General features: G+C 36.9%; 2 protein-coding genes across 2 annotated transcripts; one reads left to right on the forward strand and one right to left on the reverse strand.

Annotated features, from left to right (window-relative positions):
• The first annotated feature begins 1627 nt into the window (after positions 1–1627).
• Positions 1628–5588, forward strand: LOC123317697 (cysteine-rich venom protein 1-like). Its single transcript, XM_044904308.1, has 2 exons — positions 1628–1784; positions 5322–5588. Exons 1-2 carry the CDS (start codon positions 1730–1732, stop codon positions 5525–5527), a joined length of 261 nt encoding a protein of 86 aa, XP_044760243.1. The 5' UTR covers positions 1628–1729; the 3' UTR covers positions 5528–5588.
• A 2784-nt stretch (positions 5589–8372) lies between these two features.
• On the reverse strand, positions 8373–10573 carry LOC123306848 (protein ALP1-like). Its single transcript, XM_044889022.1, has 2 exons — positions 10093–10573; positions 8373–9228 (listed from the first exon to the last, which is right to left on the reverse strand). The coding sequence occupies exons 1-2, from the start codon at positions 10398–10400 to the stop codon at positions 8373–8375; spliced, it is 1164 nt and encodes a 387-aa protein (XP_044744957.1). The 5' UTR covers positions 10401–10573.
• Positions 10574–17385: the final 6812 nt, after the last annotated feature.

Consider the following 17385-nt stretch of genomic DNA (forward strand, 5'->3'; position numbering starts at 1 on the left):
CTTGATGTGAAAGACTTTTTATAACGAGTAATGGTAGGTACATATGTAATAGTTGAAAAACTAATAAACTAGGTTAGATATAGTTTGCTAGTATTTTTGTTACTTCAAATTATCAATTTAGATTTTGTTTTGTGTTGTTCTGCAGGCTTATAAATGAATTCAAGCACCTATAATATAGTTGGTTGGACGATATGACGAGCACTGAGGTAATAAAAGGATAGAGTGGAAGATTTGTTCACATGTTAAATGAATATGTCTGTTGTCAGTCGAAATTCATGGAAGTATTTCTTTAATTATCGTGCCATCAGACCGAAATTTTGATGGTGAAATGGAAGTGAAAATTCCTAGCTTTTTCTTAATCTTTTTAGAGTTTTTACTCCAAATCTCACGATTTGCTCCTGCTAATAAACTAAAAAATAAAATAAGTCAGTTTCATACTTACCATGCAGTCCTACTTATTCAAAAGCATTATAAATTTGGCTTCCATAAAATAAAACATAATCCACACTTGTTTGAGCACTTGCTCACGACGCAGACGCAGACCGATAGACCGGGTTACATCGGATAAAGTCGTCTTCACTCGTTTGCCAAATATAATACGCATATGTCAACTATATAATACGGGCGGTAAAAAGATTAACTGTATCAATAAAATGCTTATTAGTCTGAAAAACTGTTTATTAGTAGTAGTTTAAGTCTCTCTTAGCACCAATTATATATAATTTTACATAATTTAAGTTCACTGTGAGTGTACGCAAGGATAACTAGTACAGTAATAAGTTTTGTCAATAGGTTATAGGAAAAGTCGTGAAAAACATTCGTCACTGTCACAGCAAGACCTTAAGTAAATATTATTAAAATGTTAAATATGCTGTATTTTGATATTTATTATTATTTAATCATTTGATTGGTCCTTACTATCTAACTGATGAGTTAAACTTAACACTACGTCACAAGTTGTGTGAAAATGTTGTTCACAGTGTTGATCCATCAGTTTTGTTTTGTTTTATAGAAAAAGCTTATGTATCTTCAGGTAGGTACAGTTCTAGACAATAAATAATCGAATCATCAATATAATATATTTTGCTGTATAGTAGAATTAAGCTTCTCTGTATTGAAATCTTTTGTAATTATACAAGTAAGTTATGACGAAGCATGGTATCATTTTGAGGAGGATACTTTTGAAATAGTTGGTCACTCGAACTTTCATACATATTTTTTCACAAAGACTTCTCAAAAATTGACAAAATGGGTCATCGCATTTTATGATGAAATTTGAAACTGCAATTTTTTTACCGAACAACCACAAAAGCTACGGTTTTCGGCATATTTATTGGAGTATTTTAGGAAGAGTAACGTGGTTCACAGAAACGTAGCACGGTGTTGAAAAAAACAATATGTTCGCAAGATAAAATTGTTTTGGTATATTTTTCAGTTCAATAGCTCTTTTATGACGTGTTTCAGGATTAGCCATTATTGGACACTCTGTATAGAGCTGCGGCCAAATCAGTGACCCGATGGGCATGATAGTGGGGCTAACCTGACCGAAAATAATTGCACATAATATTTTACTGCATACTTTGGAATATGAATGGGGTAATAAGGATTATCGAATATTTTATATCGTCATTATATATCAGTTTATGGCTTCATTGATACACATATAATGACGATCTCTGATTTTTCTCTAGAAATTTTTGAAGTTTCGTAGCTACTGTGGAATATTATTATGTTTCTAATTTTCTTAGCTTTCTCATTACTTTTTGTTGAGTATTCCTCATCAGGTAGGTGATACTAATAATTTTTTGAGGTCGAATACTGAAAAGGGTGGGCCTTTTACTTGGTACATATATTTCAACAGTAGATTATTGAGGCCAAAAGTGACACTCTTTTCCCTTACTATTTTTTCTGATTCGGCCTAGATGAAAAGAAGTCAGTTCGTTTTTGCATTTCATAATATGTTATGCCACCCCTACAGTGGCGGATTAGCAGTCTTGGCCGCACTCTAGGCCTTTTGCCATATGGAATATTGAATTTAATCAAATAATTTTTACTCACTAGTCAGGAAATTTTTTGTCACGATTTGCTGCCCCTTATATTATATCTGGCCGCCCGCGCCCTAGGCCCGGGCCTACTTGGCTTTGTGGCAAAGACGCCTTTGAAAATTCCCAATCATTTGGTTTTTTCGGATCTATAAAACAACTTTCGGATATCTGATAATGTTCATCAGAAAATAAAAGTTTTTCCACTTTTCATTTTGCAGTTCTCTAGAGCTCTCTAGAGTACATTTCTCTATTACTCTATTGCATCATCTTTAGAACTAAAAGTGATGCATATTTTAAAAGAGTAACCCTTCTTGTAAAAATTTTTGAAATATCCCTCGGTGAAAGCGTGATATGCCGGATATGCGATACATATTCTGTAAGAGCCACCCCTCATCTCGAAATTTTATCGACCTCGATGCAACCGTTCGGTCTTGACGAATTTTTAACTGATCTCTTCTTTTTGGTAATTTTTCTAAGGTCAACTTTACTTTCGACACACTTATCTCCTAGACTTACCACCGTAGAGCTTGAATTGAAACAAATTCCGAAAGAGCAACTCTTTTAGTAATAAATCTCGAAATTTCATCGACCTCGATTCAACCGTTCGGTCCTGACGAAGTTTTAAGTGGGAATTTTTCGAAGATGGGCTTATCGGAAATCTTGAAGCCCTACAACTCTTTTAGTAACAAATCTGGAAATTTCATCGACCTCAGTGCAACCGTTCGCTCTTGACTAATTTTCAACTGAAATTTGCAATTTTTTAATAATTCCCTTTCAACGATGAAACTTTAAACGAAAAGAGATAGACTCACGAAATTGCTTGAAATATATTCAGCATATTCGAAAACCTTCATTTGCATACTTGACGAATATCTAACAATGTTTAGAATCAGTTTTTGGATTGCAAAGGCGTGTAATCAGGATTTTGGGGGATTGAGTTAAGTTAAGCGTCTACAGTTCCGCATCGTACGCAACGCACGGATCACATTAAAAGGATCAAGCGATGAATACGGGCAGTACGATACGTATCAGCGGACACACTTAAGTTTCTATACAAAGCAATCTAAAAAACTTTCGATGCGATCCGTGCGTTGCGTACGATGCGGAACTGTAGACGCTTAACTTTATAGGGAAGATTGCAAGCAAGTCTCCTAAAGTTGGGAATTTTAACTATTCCATCAATCTTCATTCTTGAAAACCTAGGTACTTTACATTCAAGGCAGTGGCAAGCATAATCGTTTACAATCTGCTATACATGGTTATGACACCAGAAATAAATCCCTATATAGAAACTGAAAAAATCCCAAAGTAAACAGGAATACTGTGCAATGTCGCTGTAGGTATAATAGACTGCCTTCCGCGCTGAGATACCTATCAGTAGTCAGATTCAAAGGGCAAATCAAGGAAATATGTATTTCTGGACAAAGCTTTTATATTCTTTTGATGAATTCAATTCGTTATGGAAGTCATGAATTTACAACATTGTTTGTCTTATTTGTTTTGTTTTTGTTACAATTTTGTTAGTATACTGTCATCATTTGTTTATTTTATAATGATTGTGATGTGAAGGGTTCAGAGCTGAAGTGAACCAAGTCCATTCAGCCTAATTTTGAGATGAATGGCTTAGAAGTTGTTTATCACCCATTAATTCGCAAGTGACTTCATTATTTATTATTTTTCTTATGTAAGCATATGCTTACATTCTAACCTTTCAAAATCTAAAGAAGTAACTTTTGAATAAATGGGTGATAAACAACTTCTAAGCCATTCATCTCAAAATTAGGCTGAATGGACTTGGTTCCCTTCAGCTCTGAACCCCTCATGTATAAGTATAATTTTTTATGCTTCAATGCCTGTATTGTAGTTTGTAATATTATGTTTTGATATTTACTGGACGTATGGAAACAATTTTTACAATCGTAGAAAAACACCAATAAACGATTTTATTGTTATGACTTTAGTCTTGCGGCTTTCACACTCCTCTCCTGAGGAAAATTCACTTATACCAGATATCTCAGGGTCCAGGATTTCGGGCTCATGGTGGTGGTCGGGTCCGGGTCGCTCCTCGGCTCCCTGCCGTCGGTTGGATTCCTGCTCCACCCGCACTTCTTGTTGGAGCAGACGGTTTTCGTCTGCATTCCCCATGCACTTGCGTACAGTTATGGCCGTTCCCAGCAGTGCCACCTGCATGACTTTATAGATATTTTCGTCCAACTGAAGTTTCTTCAAGTTCTCCAGAAGTTTCTTCGGTATCAGGCCTGTAGATGAAATGACAATAGGGATGGTCTTGATATATTTCAGCTTCCACTGTCTCCTGGTTTGTTCCTCGAGATATCTGTATTTTGAAATTTTTTCAGTGTGCCCATCTAGAAGATTATTATTACTTGGAATCGTCACGTCGATGAAAAGTGCTCTGTCCTCATTGAGCAATATGAGATCTGGTCTATTGTGGGTTATTTTTCGGTCTGTGAGAACCGTGCCATCCCAGTAGAGCTTGTGATGTTCATTTTCCAATACAGCATCCGGATGGTAATTGTAATAAGAAACCTTTTGCGAACTTAGAAGTTGGTTACTGCCAATTCTTGGTGGAGAATATTGGCAACAGCATCATTCTATTATTATTATTATCTTTTTATCATCAGGAATTTTTTTGTCACGATTTGCCGCTCCTAATATCTGGCTGCCCTAGGTCAGTTTATTAGTTCGTCAACCCTACACTGTCTCTCTTCCTATCTGTTCATCCCAGAAATTAATAAAACAGTCAAAAAATTTACTCAGATTATTTGTGTCTTCTCTGAAATTCACTGAATTCTTCTTTCTTATGTAGACCTTTTCATTGATATGTCCTTCAGGGTAATTTTGTTCTTCGTCTAGAATTTCCACATTATTGAAATTGAATTTGTGTTCTCCTCTTTTCACGTGTTCAACGTCTTTTTTATGCAGTCAAGTCTTTTCCCTATGTAGGTATTGTTTGGTCTGTCCCACATACACTCTTTCACAATTATATATCATGGACGGAAACACAACAGAATGTAATTATATTTATTATCGTTGTTTATGCAATATCGTAAAAGTGTTAACAGAACAGATTCAAAGAGAACCCGTTCATTCTTTGATAAATAGGTTTTGAATTTTTTTTTTTCGATTTCTATTTCATGTTCAATAACAATAACGAGTTCAGCTTGCAACCACCCATATTATATCTGATATTCGTCTCCAATGTATACCATTCAAATCACAGATTACAGAGTAAATCGACGTTATTTATTTTTTCAGAATTCCCGTGCCCTCCAGGCGAAATCCATTCTGGTGATAAGTGCGCCGATCTTTGCGTCCCAACATGTCAAACACCTGGACCTGGACATGTATATGGATATCCTCTAATGGTATCATGCAGACTTGACTGCATAATAGGATGTTATTGTGCGCCCGGTCTTATCAGAGACGAAATATCTGGAAGATGTGTTAGTGAGTGTCCGTAAAATTATACTTGTTCTTATTTAATTGTAAACTCACCAAAAATAAAACTATTTGAATTTTCAATTTATATGAAATTATTTCTGACGCTTACATTTGGTGTAAGTATTATTGACCTAGATCTCGAGACAAAAATCAGCCAGAGATTGGTAATGGTCCATAATTGAATATGATTCAGTATTTAGGGTGTACAGTAGATTCTGGTACTTCTAGACTAGATAGGTGGAAACGTTGAAAGGCTCGATTTTCGTGAAGTTCATTAGTGGAAACCGTTTCACGATATCTTTATTTGTTTCTGAGATACAACCAAATTTTGATATTTTGTCGATTCCGAAAATGTGAAATAACTTTTTTAGAAAATATCTGAAAACGAAAAAAAACTTTCTACAGGCACTTTTTCACTGGGAACATGATCAAACAGGTCATCAAGCATTCGAAAGGTCATATAAAATCAAAGAAAATATTCTTTGGGATGAGGAAGATTTCAGAAATCATATAAAAAAAAATAGTAAAACATGTCAGTCAACTTCCCAAAATTGATTTCAGAAGTAACAAAAGCTCCATGCAAATAACAACGACTGCGTCAAAATTCGGTGAACAAATCTCAATGGAAAGAGTAGGCCCTTTATCTACCTATAACTAAAAACGGAAATATGTTCATTCTTACACTTCTAGAGGATTCAACCAAATAGATTCAATAATATGCAAGGAGTAACCACGAGGCTGAAAACGTTGCAACACTCTACCAATCAATCGGCCATAATCCATTCTCAATATACAGGATGTCTACTTTTAAAAGACCCAAACCTCAAGGGGAGATCATATACAAGCGATTTTCAACAAAAAATGTCATATAACACATGGTCGAAATGTTGACGGTTATTCACGAATTCAACATTTCTTGATTTCGCGTAATATTTCAAGGTAATAAATCGGAATAAGAGAATTCGAATTAATTTGGGATAATTTGAACGATGTATCGCCAGAACAAAGGCCCTTATTATGCGGAAATGTGATACTCTCAGGCGCTTGAGACCAGGAGGTATTGAGTCGGGGGAATTAAGATAATAACCTACCCGAGAAGAGGTGAATGTGTTTTTTATAACACTCAGTAAGAAAATCTGTAATTGATTCCAATATCCGGTGATAGGGACTTCAGAACGGGCGAAAATAGTCAGTCATGTAGATTAGTAGTAGTAGTGGTAGCTACACACTGCCAACTCGGTCGGGCCGACAAACCGACTTGGTTGGGTTGGATGTTAAATCGGTCCGTGTGTGGCTACGACCGCCGACAAAGGATTTGTCGGGTCTTGTCGTACGGCCTAGCCTTCAACCGCACTTCCGACCAACTAAGGCTTAGTACACATGAGGGCGTTAAGGTCGATTCATATTATACGTTCCGCTCAGTTCAGGCCGGCGGAAGGATCATTAGCCGTTGACGGAGGTTGCGTTCATATTATCAGTCACGATCGTCTCAGTCACCTTACGCTTCGTGTGTCGTGAATCTTCGGTTGCATTCGAATCGACCAGCACTTGACACATGAAGCCTTTCATTTTGATCAAAACAGTACAAGAAGGACCCTAAAAATATTGTTAAAAATTTGGGCAGATTGTTTGGACCAAAATATGGCGATAGGACCAAATATACCTCAATAAAATATTGCTGTGGAAAAAGATAGAGGGAGTTAAAGTTGAATTTTTTATAAGGGAAGAGAATAATATTTTCTTCAAAGTTCGAAAGTCCTTTATTGAAAGAATTAGAAAAGGCATAGAAGCAGGGGGAAGACACGTAGAACATTTAAGTTTATTCTTTTCATGTTAGATTGTTTTTAATTATGCTTTATCGTCGAAATAAATAAATGAAATAAATAAGTCGTTAATTCAAATCACCTTCGGATGCTTTGAACTGTTCAATTGTGTTTTTTTTAAAAACGAAGAAAAAAATCAACTTTAACGCCCTCTATCTTTTTTGCACAGCAATATTTCATTGAGGTATATTTTGTCCTATCGCCATATTTTGGTCCAAACAATCTGCACTTAGCCTATGTCCCAATAGTTATGAATCATCCTGTATACTGTGAAAAATTTCGCAATTAATACAAAAGAAAAGTTCAAAGAAGCTTTCACAACAAAGGAAAACCCTCGATTGACTGAGCTGAACTTAGCGGTTGCTTATTCATATTATACGTTCAGTCTCATTCAGTCCAACCACGCCCTTCAGCCCATCCGCAAAATATTCTCTGGAAGAATACCGTCGGACGGTCGTAACCGTGCCGATAGGTGCTGAAGGGTCGGAGACGGATAGTATGAATTAGTCCATATAAAACACATTGAAAGATATTTTGTCTGAGCTGAACTGAACTGAGACGGACGGATAATATGAACTGACCTTTAGACGTCGCGTTGAGCGCGCGTTTGTAGTTGTCACTTCGACCGTCGCGTTTGCAGCGCGCTTCGAGTTACTAGACTGGGCATTGGAGCTTACACATGTACGCGCGCTAAACGCGGCGTCTAAGGCTAGGAACATAGTGAAGCGACCAAGAGGTGCGAAGAGGATAGCGGAGAGGATAGCGGCAAATTCAAGCGAATATATTGTAATAGAGTAGTACATAGTGCCGCGGTCTCGATCGCAATAGCGCGAGGCGGTTAAGCGAGGATAGCGGCTCGATCGGGGAAGTTTGTTTCTTGTTGCAAATAGGTGAATAAAAATGGATATCGAAGCTTTAATAAGTTCTATTTTCGTGAAGAGTGCTTTGTGGGATTCAAGAGACGCCCAACATCGTAACCGATATGTTTTGGACAAGTTATGGGATGATGTTGCCAATGAAATGAAACTAACAAGTAATTGATTTATATTTTATTACGACATACATAATGTTTAAAGGTATCCCTAATTAAAGAAGCAGCGGCAGTTGGTCTATTATTTTCGCGCTGTGCCCCAAATTTGTGATGTGATGGAAGTTGTTCATCATCAATAGAAATTCCTTCCTTGTCGATAATTATGTTGTGCAAAATGTATATACATTTTATCACCTTATCTGCTGTCTCTGGAGATGTTTCTATTGGTTTCCAGAGAATCCGAAACTTGGCACTTATAATTCCAAATGCACATTCGACTACACGCCTGGCTCGTGAAAGCCGCATATTGAAATATTCTTTCTCGGCATCTAAGTTCCTCCTATTGAATGGTCTCATTAAATTATTTAGTAAAGGATAAGCTTCATCCCCAATGAAAACATAAGGTACAGTTATTGCAGATAAAGGTAACATAGCATCCTCAGGTATGTGTAGACGTTTATTTTCCATCAGATGGAAAAGCGATGAAGATCGGAATGAACCCCCATCACTCTGCTTTCCATATCCACCGACATCAATTATTGTGAATTTGTAATTAGCATCAGCAACAGCTTGCAACACAATCGAAAAAAAATTTTTGTAATTATAAAACATACTTCCCGAGTGATGGGGACATTTTATACGAATGTGTTTTCCATCAATTGCCCCCAGATAATTAGGAAAGTTCCACCTTTCATAAAATTCTTTCGCAATATTTTCAAAATCATTTTCAGTAGGAACTTTCATATGTACTGGTTGGAACGTGTTCCAGATAACTTCCACTACTTCTCGAACGATTAATGACACAGTTGAGGCACCCATTCGAAAAGTGAAACCAAGTGTTTTGAAAGATGATCCAGTTGCCAAATATCTGCAAAATAAAAAAAAATTTGAATGCTATCCTTACCAATTTTTTTATTCCAGAAAACGTTGTTAGAACAAAATGGAAGAATTTAAGAGATACGTTTCGTAAAGAACTAAAAAAAATGCCTGTGAAGCGATCAGGAGATGGAGCTTCCTCTTGGAGGTCATCTTGGCCATATTTCGACAACCTATACTTCTTAAAAGATCAATTCACGGCAAGAAAAAGTACAAGTAATTTGCCTGATGGCGTAATCTTCGATGAGGATCTTAATTCTCAATTATCGAATGAAGAAGTTTTAGATAACGTAGATTCTCCATCGATGGTCGATATATCACAATCCTGTATTAATGAACCATCGACAAGCACGCCATCGGTGAGCAATTTCTCAAGAAAAAGGGAAAGTGAGCATAATGATTGCTACACTCCTCTCGCAAAAAAAAATAAGAGGAAACTAACCAACGAGTCAGAAGTTGGAACCGCTTTAATAAGGTTAGAGGAAGAAAAAATCAAATTATTAAGTAACCAGAAAAAACCACCAGATGAAGATGAATGTTTCTTCGAAAGCCTCCTTCCTCATATAAGGACACTCAGTCCGAGAAAAAAAATGCTATTGAGGATGACAATACAGAAAGAAGTTTATGACTGCGTTTATGGTGGTCAGCAAAGGACACAATCAACCGGTTCTGTACAAAATACACCGGAGGAATATTCGACATCAACATCCATAGCATCTTACATAAATCATTTTTCTGATGAATCTTTTCAAAATTTGTAAAATTCAAAAATTACTCAGTAGCATCTACATTTTTTATTCTTGTTCAATTTGAATCCATATCTGAATAAAATTATGAGGAATATGTGTTTACTCACCTCAAAGTTACCACCAGACGTTCTGTGGGAGTGATAGGGTCGCGAATGAAATTGGTCCAGTTTTTCATTAATTTGGATTCAATTTTTTCCAAAATGTAATCGAACGTTTCAATCTTCATACGAAAATATGAATAAAATTTTTCTGGATGCTCGCGTAATTCCTCATACAAGTGATGAAATTCACCATGTAATTTTCTGGATTTATTGATTTCATGAACACTACAAGTTCTTCTATTTTCATTATTTTTCATCAAATACCAGAGTTTCAGTGACGAATTTTCCAACAGCATAAATTTATTTGAATCCATTATTCAAAATCGCGCCACTTCTTGACTTCTATAATAATCAAACTCGACTGCCGCTTTGCTTTCTTGGTCGCCTCACTATACGATGACACCTCGTCATCGCCGCTACTCTCGGGAACCGCTATCCTCTCCGCTATCCTCTTCGCACCTCTTGGTCGCTTCACTATGTTCCTAGCCTAACGCTCCCATGTGTACATAGCCTAAGTTGGATCGTGTGGAGCGCTGTCGGGTGGAAACGAGCTCATTCTGTATTCAGATGTCGACTGGAGAGGTATTCACTGCTGCGAAAATGGCCGTCACCATTGATCCGAGCGATGTAAACTCCAGCGATCGTGAAATTCAACTGACCAAGTTGGACGGCGGTCGTGCCGTCTGTACGCAACGCCCAATCTGGTCGTCCCGACAGTTGGCCCGACCGAGTTGGGCAGTGTGTAGCCGCTTTAAGAAAGATTTATTAGTCTGGAAACCCTGAGATGAAATTGGTTCTCGAAATTCGAAGTAGCCGAAAAATCTTGTAGAAGCCGAGCTTGGGAACACTGATTGTAAAAACTCAGCAAAAATGATCATCCAATGATTTGGTTTTGAGGCGTTCTGGCATCACCCACAGTGTGGAAGAGAAAGATCGGGAAGAAAAAGTACCTCGAAAAGGTTAGTCAGTCGATCCGAGAAAAGGGATCTGAAATAATACCCCTTCGAGTGAGTACGGAAAAGTTGTAGGAAATATAAAGTATTTTTTCGTCGACCTGAAAAGAAAATGACATTTTATGTACTAATTTCCGAACGAAAAGTCGACTATTTTGGAAGGCGTCCTGATTCACTTTTCGTCCGGCTCTTCGTCACTAAGCAATATATTAGATCCCGGGGCGATTGAATCAATTTTGTGAAAACAGAATTTGATGAAAACATAAGTGCCTGTGACAATAACTGTTACTTGAGGTAAACTAATTTATTTACGCAATCGACTAGATTTTGCCAGTAAATTAGTTACGTGATCTGAATGTTAGTGTTCAGAGTATAATCAAGAATGGATTCACCAGAGCTCAAGGAATTGGCAATTACGGACACCTAGATGAGGCCATGAAACGGGTAACTTACTTACTTTCATAAAGGTATGTGAGGTCGACGAAAAAATGTGATATGCATCTCGGCAAAAAACTGTCCATATTGCTTGCTTACTATCCCCGTCTGCGCCTTGGCTATCAATTTGCTGGCTCTACTGTAATAGACAGTTTTTCGTCCTCGGTACATAAATAAATATTGTAGAGTCAGTCAGTTAGTAAAACAAGTATATAGAGACTGAAAATAGAGAAAAAAAAACGATAAGTAGATCACGGATTGATATAGGAAACTCGGTCGACTCATAGATTTTGGAAGAAACTGCGTTCAAAGTAAAGTCCAGTCCTTTGTTTTTTACTTACGTAAATTGAAATTTAAGTCAGTTTTAAGGTAAGCGTCCACAGTACCGAATCGTACGAAACGCACGAATCGCATCGAAAGTATTTAAGGATACTTTCTATAAAAACTCATATAAGTGCGTCCACTGATACGTATTGTACTGCCCGGATGCATCGCATGATTATTTTAATGCGATACGTGCGTTGCGTACGATGCGGAACTGTGGACGCTTACCTTTAGGAGGAGTTATTGAAATAGTATTCAAGGAGTGTTCGTTTATTTTTTATTTGTGGTAAATAATGAATCTAGGATTTTAGGAATGTTGCTTATCAGGATAGCTAACGGGCTTAGGTAACGGGTCGAGGCGAATAAGCGCTAACTGTTTGCGACTGAAAAGTTTGGGAAGTTCGGTCGACGATCGCAGACAAGTTAGAAAGTTCCACTTTTTGTTTTAGTTTTCTTTTCTCATATTTTGGGTTTCAGACAAAAGAACGAACGAAGTCCAGAGTCCTGTAAGCTCCTCTTAGGTCATTGATTATATTTTTATTGTTGTTGTGCGCAAAGTTGGGAAGTAGAATTTAGCCCAAAATTTTTGTTGACGAATAATTATAATGTTTTCTCAAACTTTTTAGGGTTTTCTCTCCCATTCTCCGGAACAAAATCCTTCCAGAATGAATTTCAATCGATATCTGAATATAATGTGTATTGTTTTGCACTCCTTGCATGGGTTATAATGAATTGAAGATTTGAGTTGGTTACAAGCACGTGTGTGTAAAAAGTTTGAATATCTCAATACATTTAGTTAATTTTATATATGAGTTTAATTTAAACTTTCTCCTTAGAAAAAAATAATAAAATAATATCGAAGACCTGTCTTTCGCGCGACGGGCCGAATTCACATTTTTCCCTTTTAGTGGGTCTTCAATTTGTGTATTAACATCTTCAAAATAATCACTCCGTGTACAGTAGAAAGCCACTCTTCCCTTGATCAAGGTACGGGGTGCATTATCACACAAGTTTCTCCATAAAATCAATCATAATTATAATTATTGGGATATAAGCAATAGCTTTTGCAATCACATTTTGTTCTTTCAATAAATTATATGAATCTCCCTGTATATAGTCATTGAATGCCAACTGAAAATGTTTCTTCCAAAAGAAACAGAAACAGAAGAAGAAATTGTCAAGTAGAGATGAGACCGAGAAAAGTCTCGTCTCGTCTCGTACATGAAATATCAGAACTCGTCTCGAAAACAAAACTCTCGTGGGCATATCGATTGAAATTCATTCTGGGAGGATTCTGTTGTGACGAAGTCGCATTTTTTTATGAAAAATGCACCACGTCTTAGAGGAATTCTTTTGTTTTGAATGATTTTTATTTGGTTTTGATTCTTGAGGGGAATTTCGGTTTTCAATTCAAGATTCCGACATCGTTCGGAACTGTAGACAGTCCACAGCGTTCTTTATTCCGTTTTCAGTTCTGAAAAACGATGTCGGACCGTGAAAAACCTCTTGAATTGGGAGATAACCGAGTTTTTTCTGCCGGCGCCGATAAACAGATCTTCATCGACGCGAATTTTACCGATTTTTGACATCTGAGGTACATCCCGTTTCCACACCCCCCCAGCCGACATATAATCATATGTGCCCCCGATGGTCAATTAATTCGTATGATTCGCCGCCTGAGTAATTTTCGTATAGTTCGCCGACTGAGTTACCTCGCATAATTCACCGACTGATCCAATCACATACTTCGTAGTGCATTAAAATTTAAATAGTTCGTCAACGTTATCCACATTTTCTTTCATTTTTTTCTCGATATTCGCCGTGCGTTGTAGTTTTTTTTCTCTCTTCTATTAACTTAAACGACAGTGTGACGAGAGCCAGATCCATCCGCTCATCACTCCGTTACCGAGTCCAGAGGTAAGATAGCCTTCTGTATTTTATTTGGGAACCTCAGTTTCAACCCGTTGTGTACCCTTACCCTGTTCCCCTTCACTGCGTTGGGGGAAGTTTCTGGCCGGAGTGTAACCCCGTCAGAGGCGGAAACCAACGTGGTCACCCGGTGTACACCCTTTACCCTGTTTCCTTTTTCTGCGTTGGGGGAAACCTCTGGCCGGCGTGCAAACACGTCAGGGATGAAACCCGCGTAGTCACCCATCATGTACCCTTTTTCTTTATCGGCGCTATAAGTTTCTCACAGTACCGTAGTTCGGAACTGAGCCCCAATTACCTTGCCCGCTCAGGGTTCTTTGGTTCTGGCTGGCGAACGAGTCTGTAACACCCGCGATACGTTTGAGATCGGATCCCGCCTTTTTCTTTCTTTCCTTGCGTTTCATTCCGCGAATCCACCATTTTGTGTAATTGTATATGATTCCGAGGAAAACCTCCTTAGTGCCGTAAAGTAGACTCTTATCATATTGTATTACGATTTTCACTCGACCGAAACGATGATAATTGTGCCGGTTGTATTTCTTACCACGAGACAACGAATAAAATTGTGAAACCCGATTCTGACTTTCACTGGTTATCGCTAACACCCCAGATAACACCGAACCTTGTCTTCGGCTTGGAGCTACCAGGGTAGGTTTGCTATTTTACCTTCAAAGAATAGCTGGCGCTCGAGATACCAGAGAAATGGGCATTACACTGCATTTTCTGAAACTTTTCAGGGTTTTCACTCCCAATCTCTGGAACAAAATCAATTAAAAAATTAAAATAAACGATTTTCTCATGCGTAAATTCTTGCACTAATTTGTCAGGACCAAAAATCAAGTAGAAAAAATTTTTGATTGATAATGAACTGAAAGAAAAATTGAAATTATAATTATATAAAGTATCTATTGACAATTAATTCCAAATAAAAGATACAATTCAGAAGATTTTCGTCAATTGATTTTCGTCTGATGAAAGGGTCGGATATAGACTCCGAAACGTTACTATATTTATTATAATTTCAAAGTTCTTTTTTCCCCCCAACAATTTTTTCTACTTGATTTGCCCCTGACAAATTAACGTAGGAGCAAATCGTTTATTTCAATATTTTAATTGATTTTGTTCCAGATTGGGATTGAAACCCCTAAAAAGTTTCAGAAAATCTCGTGCGCATCACTATTCAGTATTGAGTTTAAGGCCATTGCTCAAACGCCAGTCTTCATTCCTGCTGGAAGTAATTTTAAGTTTGTAAGACAGATCCTCAACACTGTGTCCTTGTACCGAAGCGTTAGTATATCATCAGTGTATTAATAGGTTTCATCTCTGATTCTACTTCTTCATATTTCTTTCAATCGGAGAGATAAGGTTAATCATCAACTCCTTCCGTCTCCTCAAAGACATCAGGAAAGTCATGAACTTATACCAGAAAAAAATATTGGCCCGAGATAGTACCCTGAGATACGCCCAACGATCCGATGACTCGAACTGCGAACTCTCATCACACAAGAACTCACGATGTTGGAAGGCAAAAGCAAACCTCAGTTTGCAGCATCCTGTGGTGTTACCAACCTTGGAAGGACTCATAATACTTTTTTCAGAGGTTTTAACTTCATATCATATTTCTCTTCTTCTTCTTCTCTCTGCTCTAATTTAAATAATCGTTTAATTCTTCCATAAAAAGAAGTTCCATTTGTGTACTTCTGTTGAAGAAGATTATTCTGAAAAAAGGGATGATTATGTGAATCACCGTTTTAAGACTGTTCAACATGCAGTTTACTTGTGGTCGCACTGCATTTCCTTTCTTCTAATTTTTGCTTACTCGTTGGGTTTGCTGAAGCATACATGACGACGCTGTGAGATCGTCAAAGAGGTTTCAGAAACAACCTGAATAAAATTTTGTCGGTTTTAGGAAGTGTCTTCATTCCACAGAAAAAAAAACCAAATTGGTGACGAGGATATGGGATACTCAACCTGAAAAAGCAGTTGTTGAGAGCTCTAACAGACCGTGAAAGAGATTGGACCTCCCTCATAAGTCATAGAGTCAATAAAACACACGACAGAGTTACGTCGCTTTTCAACGATTCAACAGTCTTGGACTTATTCGGAGTATCAATGAATATTTTTAGGAGTGACATACTCCATATACTTTGTTAATTATCGTTGCTACCGTTGTGGAGTAATTCTGATAATTTTTTGTTTGTAAATCATTCGTTTTATTCTTGCTTTTCGATGTAATTTGTTATTAATTATTTTTGAATGGGTTGTACTAATTGTACTGATCAATGCTCATGTCAATAAACAGTTTTATAAATAAATCAACATGTCCATCAAAAAAATAGAAACAAAGAAAGAAAGAAACACTTCTTTATTTCCGGATGCAGCGCCTGGTCGTAATGTATTTTTATAGTCAGTGGTAAGCCATGCTACTGGTTGAAAGTATCTCGTCCTGGTTCCATCCTGGAAGGTCTGCTCTGATAATCATGTACACTTTCAATTGGTATGATTTTCTCATTATACTTTGTACTCTCATTGATATATTCTCATATTCATCCATTATGATCGATATACATGTTAGTTTTTGAGACTTCTGCTCTTCTCGAAACCAACGATTATTGGTTAATTGGTTTCCCTCATTAGATCTCGTTTTTGTACCTTTCATAATTTATCAACTGAATCTTCCATTTATCCGATGGAGGTTCTATTCATGCTTAATTGTAAGCAGTCCCTCTGTTAATGTTGTATTCATTGATGAATTTTTGCACACGTCAAGAGCAACGTTATTTATATTGATTATTACATTCTTGCTCTTCTCATATTAATTATAATATTCTTGCTCGCCTCATATTTATTGTTATATTCCGGCTCTTCAATTTAACTTATAATATTCTGGCTCTGTTCATATTTAAATTATAATTATTGCTCGACTCACATTCAATTTGACAATTTATTCAATTTAGTCAATTTAGTGGCCTATCTCATTACTACAACTCAGCCATCTTATTAAAATTCATTATTATAACCTTCTGTTTTTCTGTGAACGTTGTGTTGACTTTGAATTTATCGAACTTTCTCAAAGTCTAAGCCTGGCATCAAGTGACTTCTTATTTTAAATACTTCAGATCATTTCTGTATTCAGTAGAGAATTGTCTCTCTCCTCTCTGTGTCTATAGATGTTGTTAATATTTGTTTTTATTACTGTATTAGCTTCATGCAATTGACTTATTCATTTTATGACTGTGAACGATATACAATAAATGTTTTTACAATATCATCTCTAACTCAATTATCTGGTAATATGTACAGTCCACTACTCTGTTTTACAAAATGATAACACCCACTTGTTTTGAAACTAATCCAAAAATTCAAACTTCAACACCTTGTATCTCGAAAACAAAACGTTTGTGATACCACGTTTACGGGGTTCTTTTTTCTTAAGATTACTTAAAGAATCTCCCCTCTTCTCTTTGTACCTTCAATTTAGGAACACCCTGTATATAATGATAATAATCGCTCAAATTCAAATGGTGCCTGTTCCTCGCATGCCAACATTGAATTGCTTGAACTACCAAATACAGGATTTCAAAATTTCAATTTCAATCGTTTTTACTGTTTTCAATAAAATGAACAACAAGTTTAAGACTTCAAACAAGCTTGTCAA

This window comes from Coccinella septempunctata, chromosome 1 (assembly GCF_907165205.1).
Source record: "Coccinella septempunctata chromosome 1, icCocSept1.1, whole genome shotgun sequence".
In the NCBI taxonomy this organism is placed as follows: domain Eukaryota; kingdom Metazoa; phylum Arthropoda; class Insecta; order Coleoptera; family Coccinellidae; genus Coccinella; species Coccinella septempunctata.

Excerpts from the sequence above, each read along its gene's own strand:
- LOC123317697 (XM_044904308.1), top strand. The coding sequence starts at position 1,730 with ATGTTTCTAATTTTCTTAGCTTTCTCATTACTTTTTGTTGAGTATTCC. Across the intron at positions 1,785-5,321 it reads TGTTGAGTATTCCTCATCAG|AATTCCCGTGCCCTCCAGGC; the intron begins GTAGGTGATACT and ends TTATTTTTTCAG.
- LOC123306848 (XM_044889022.1), bottom strand. The coding sequence starts at position 10,400 with ATGGATTCAAATAAATTTATGCTGTTGGAAAATTCGTCACTGAAACTC. Across the intron at positions 9,229-10,092 it reads CGTCTGGTGGTAACTTTGAG|ATATTTGGCAACTGGATCAT; the intron begins GTGAGTAAACAC and ends TTTATTTTGCAG.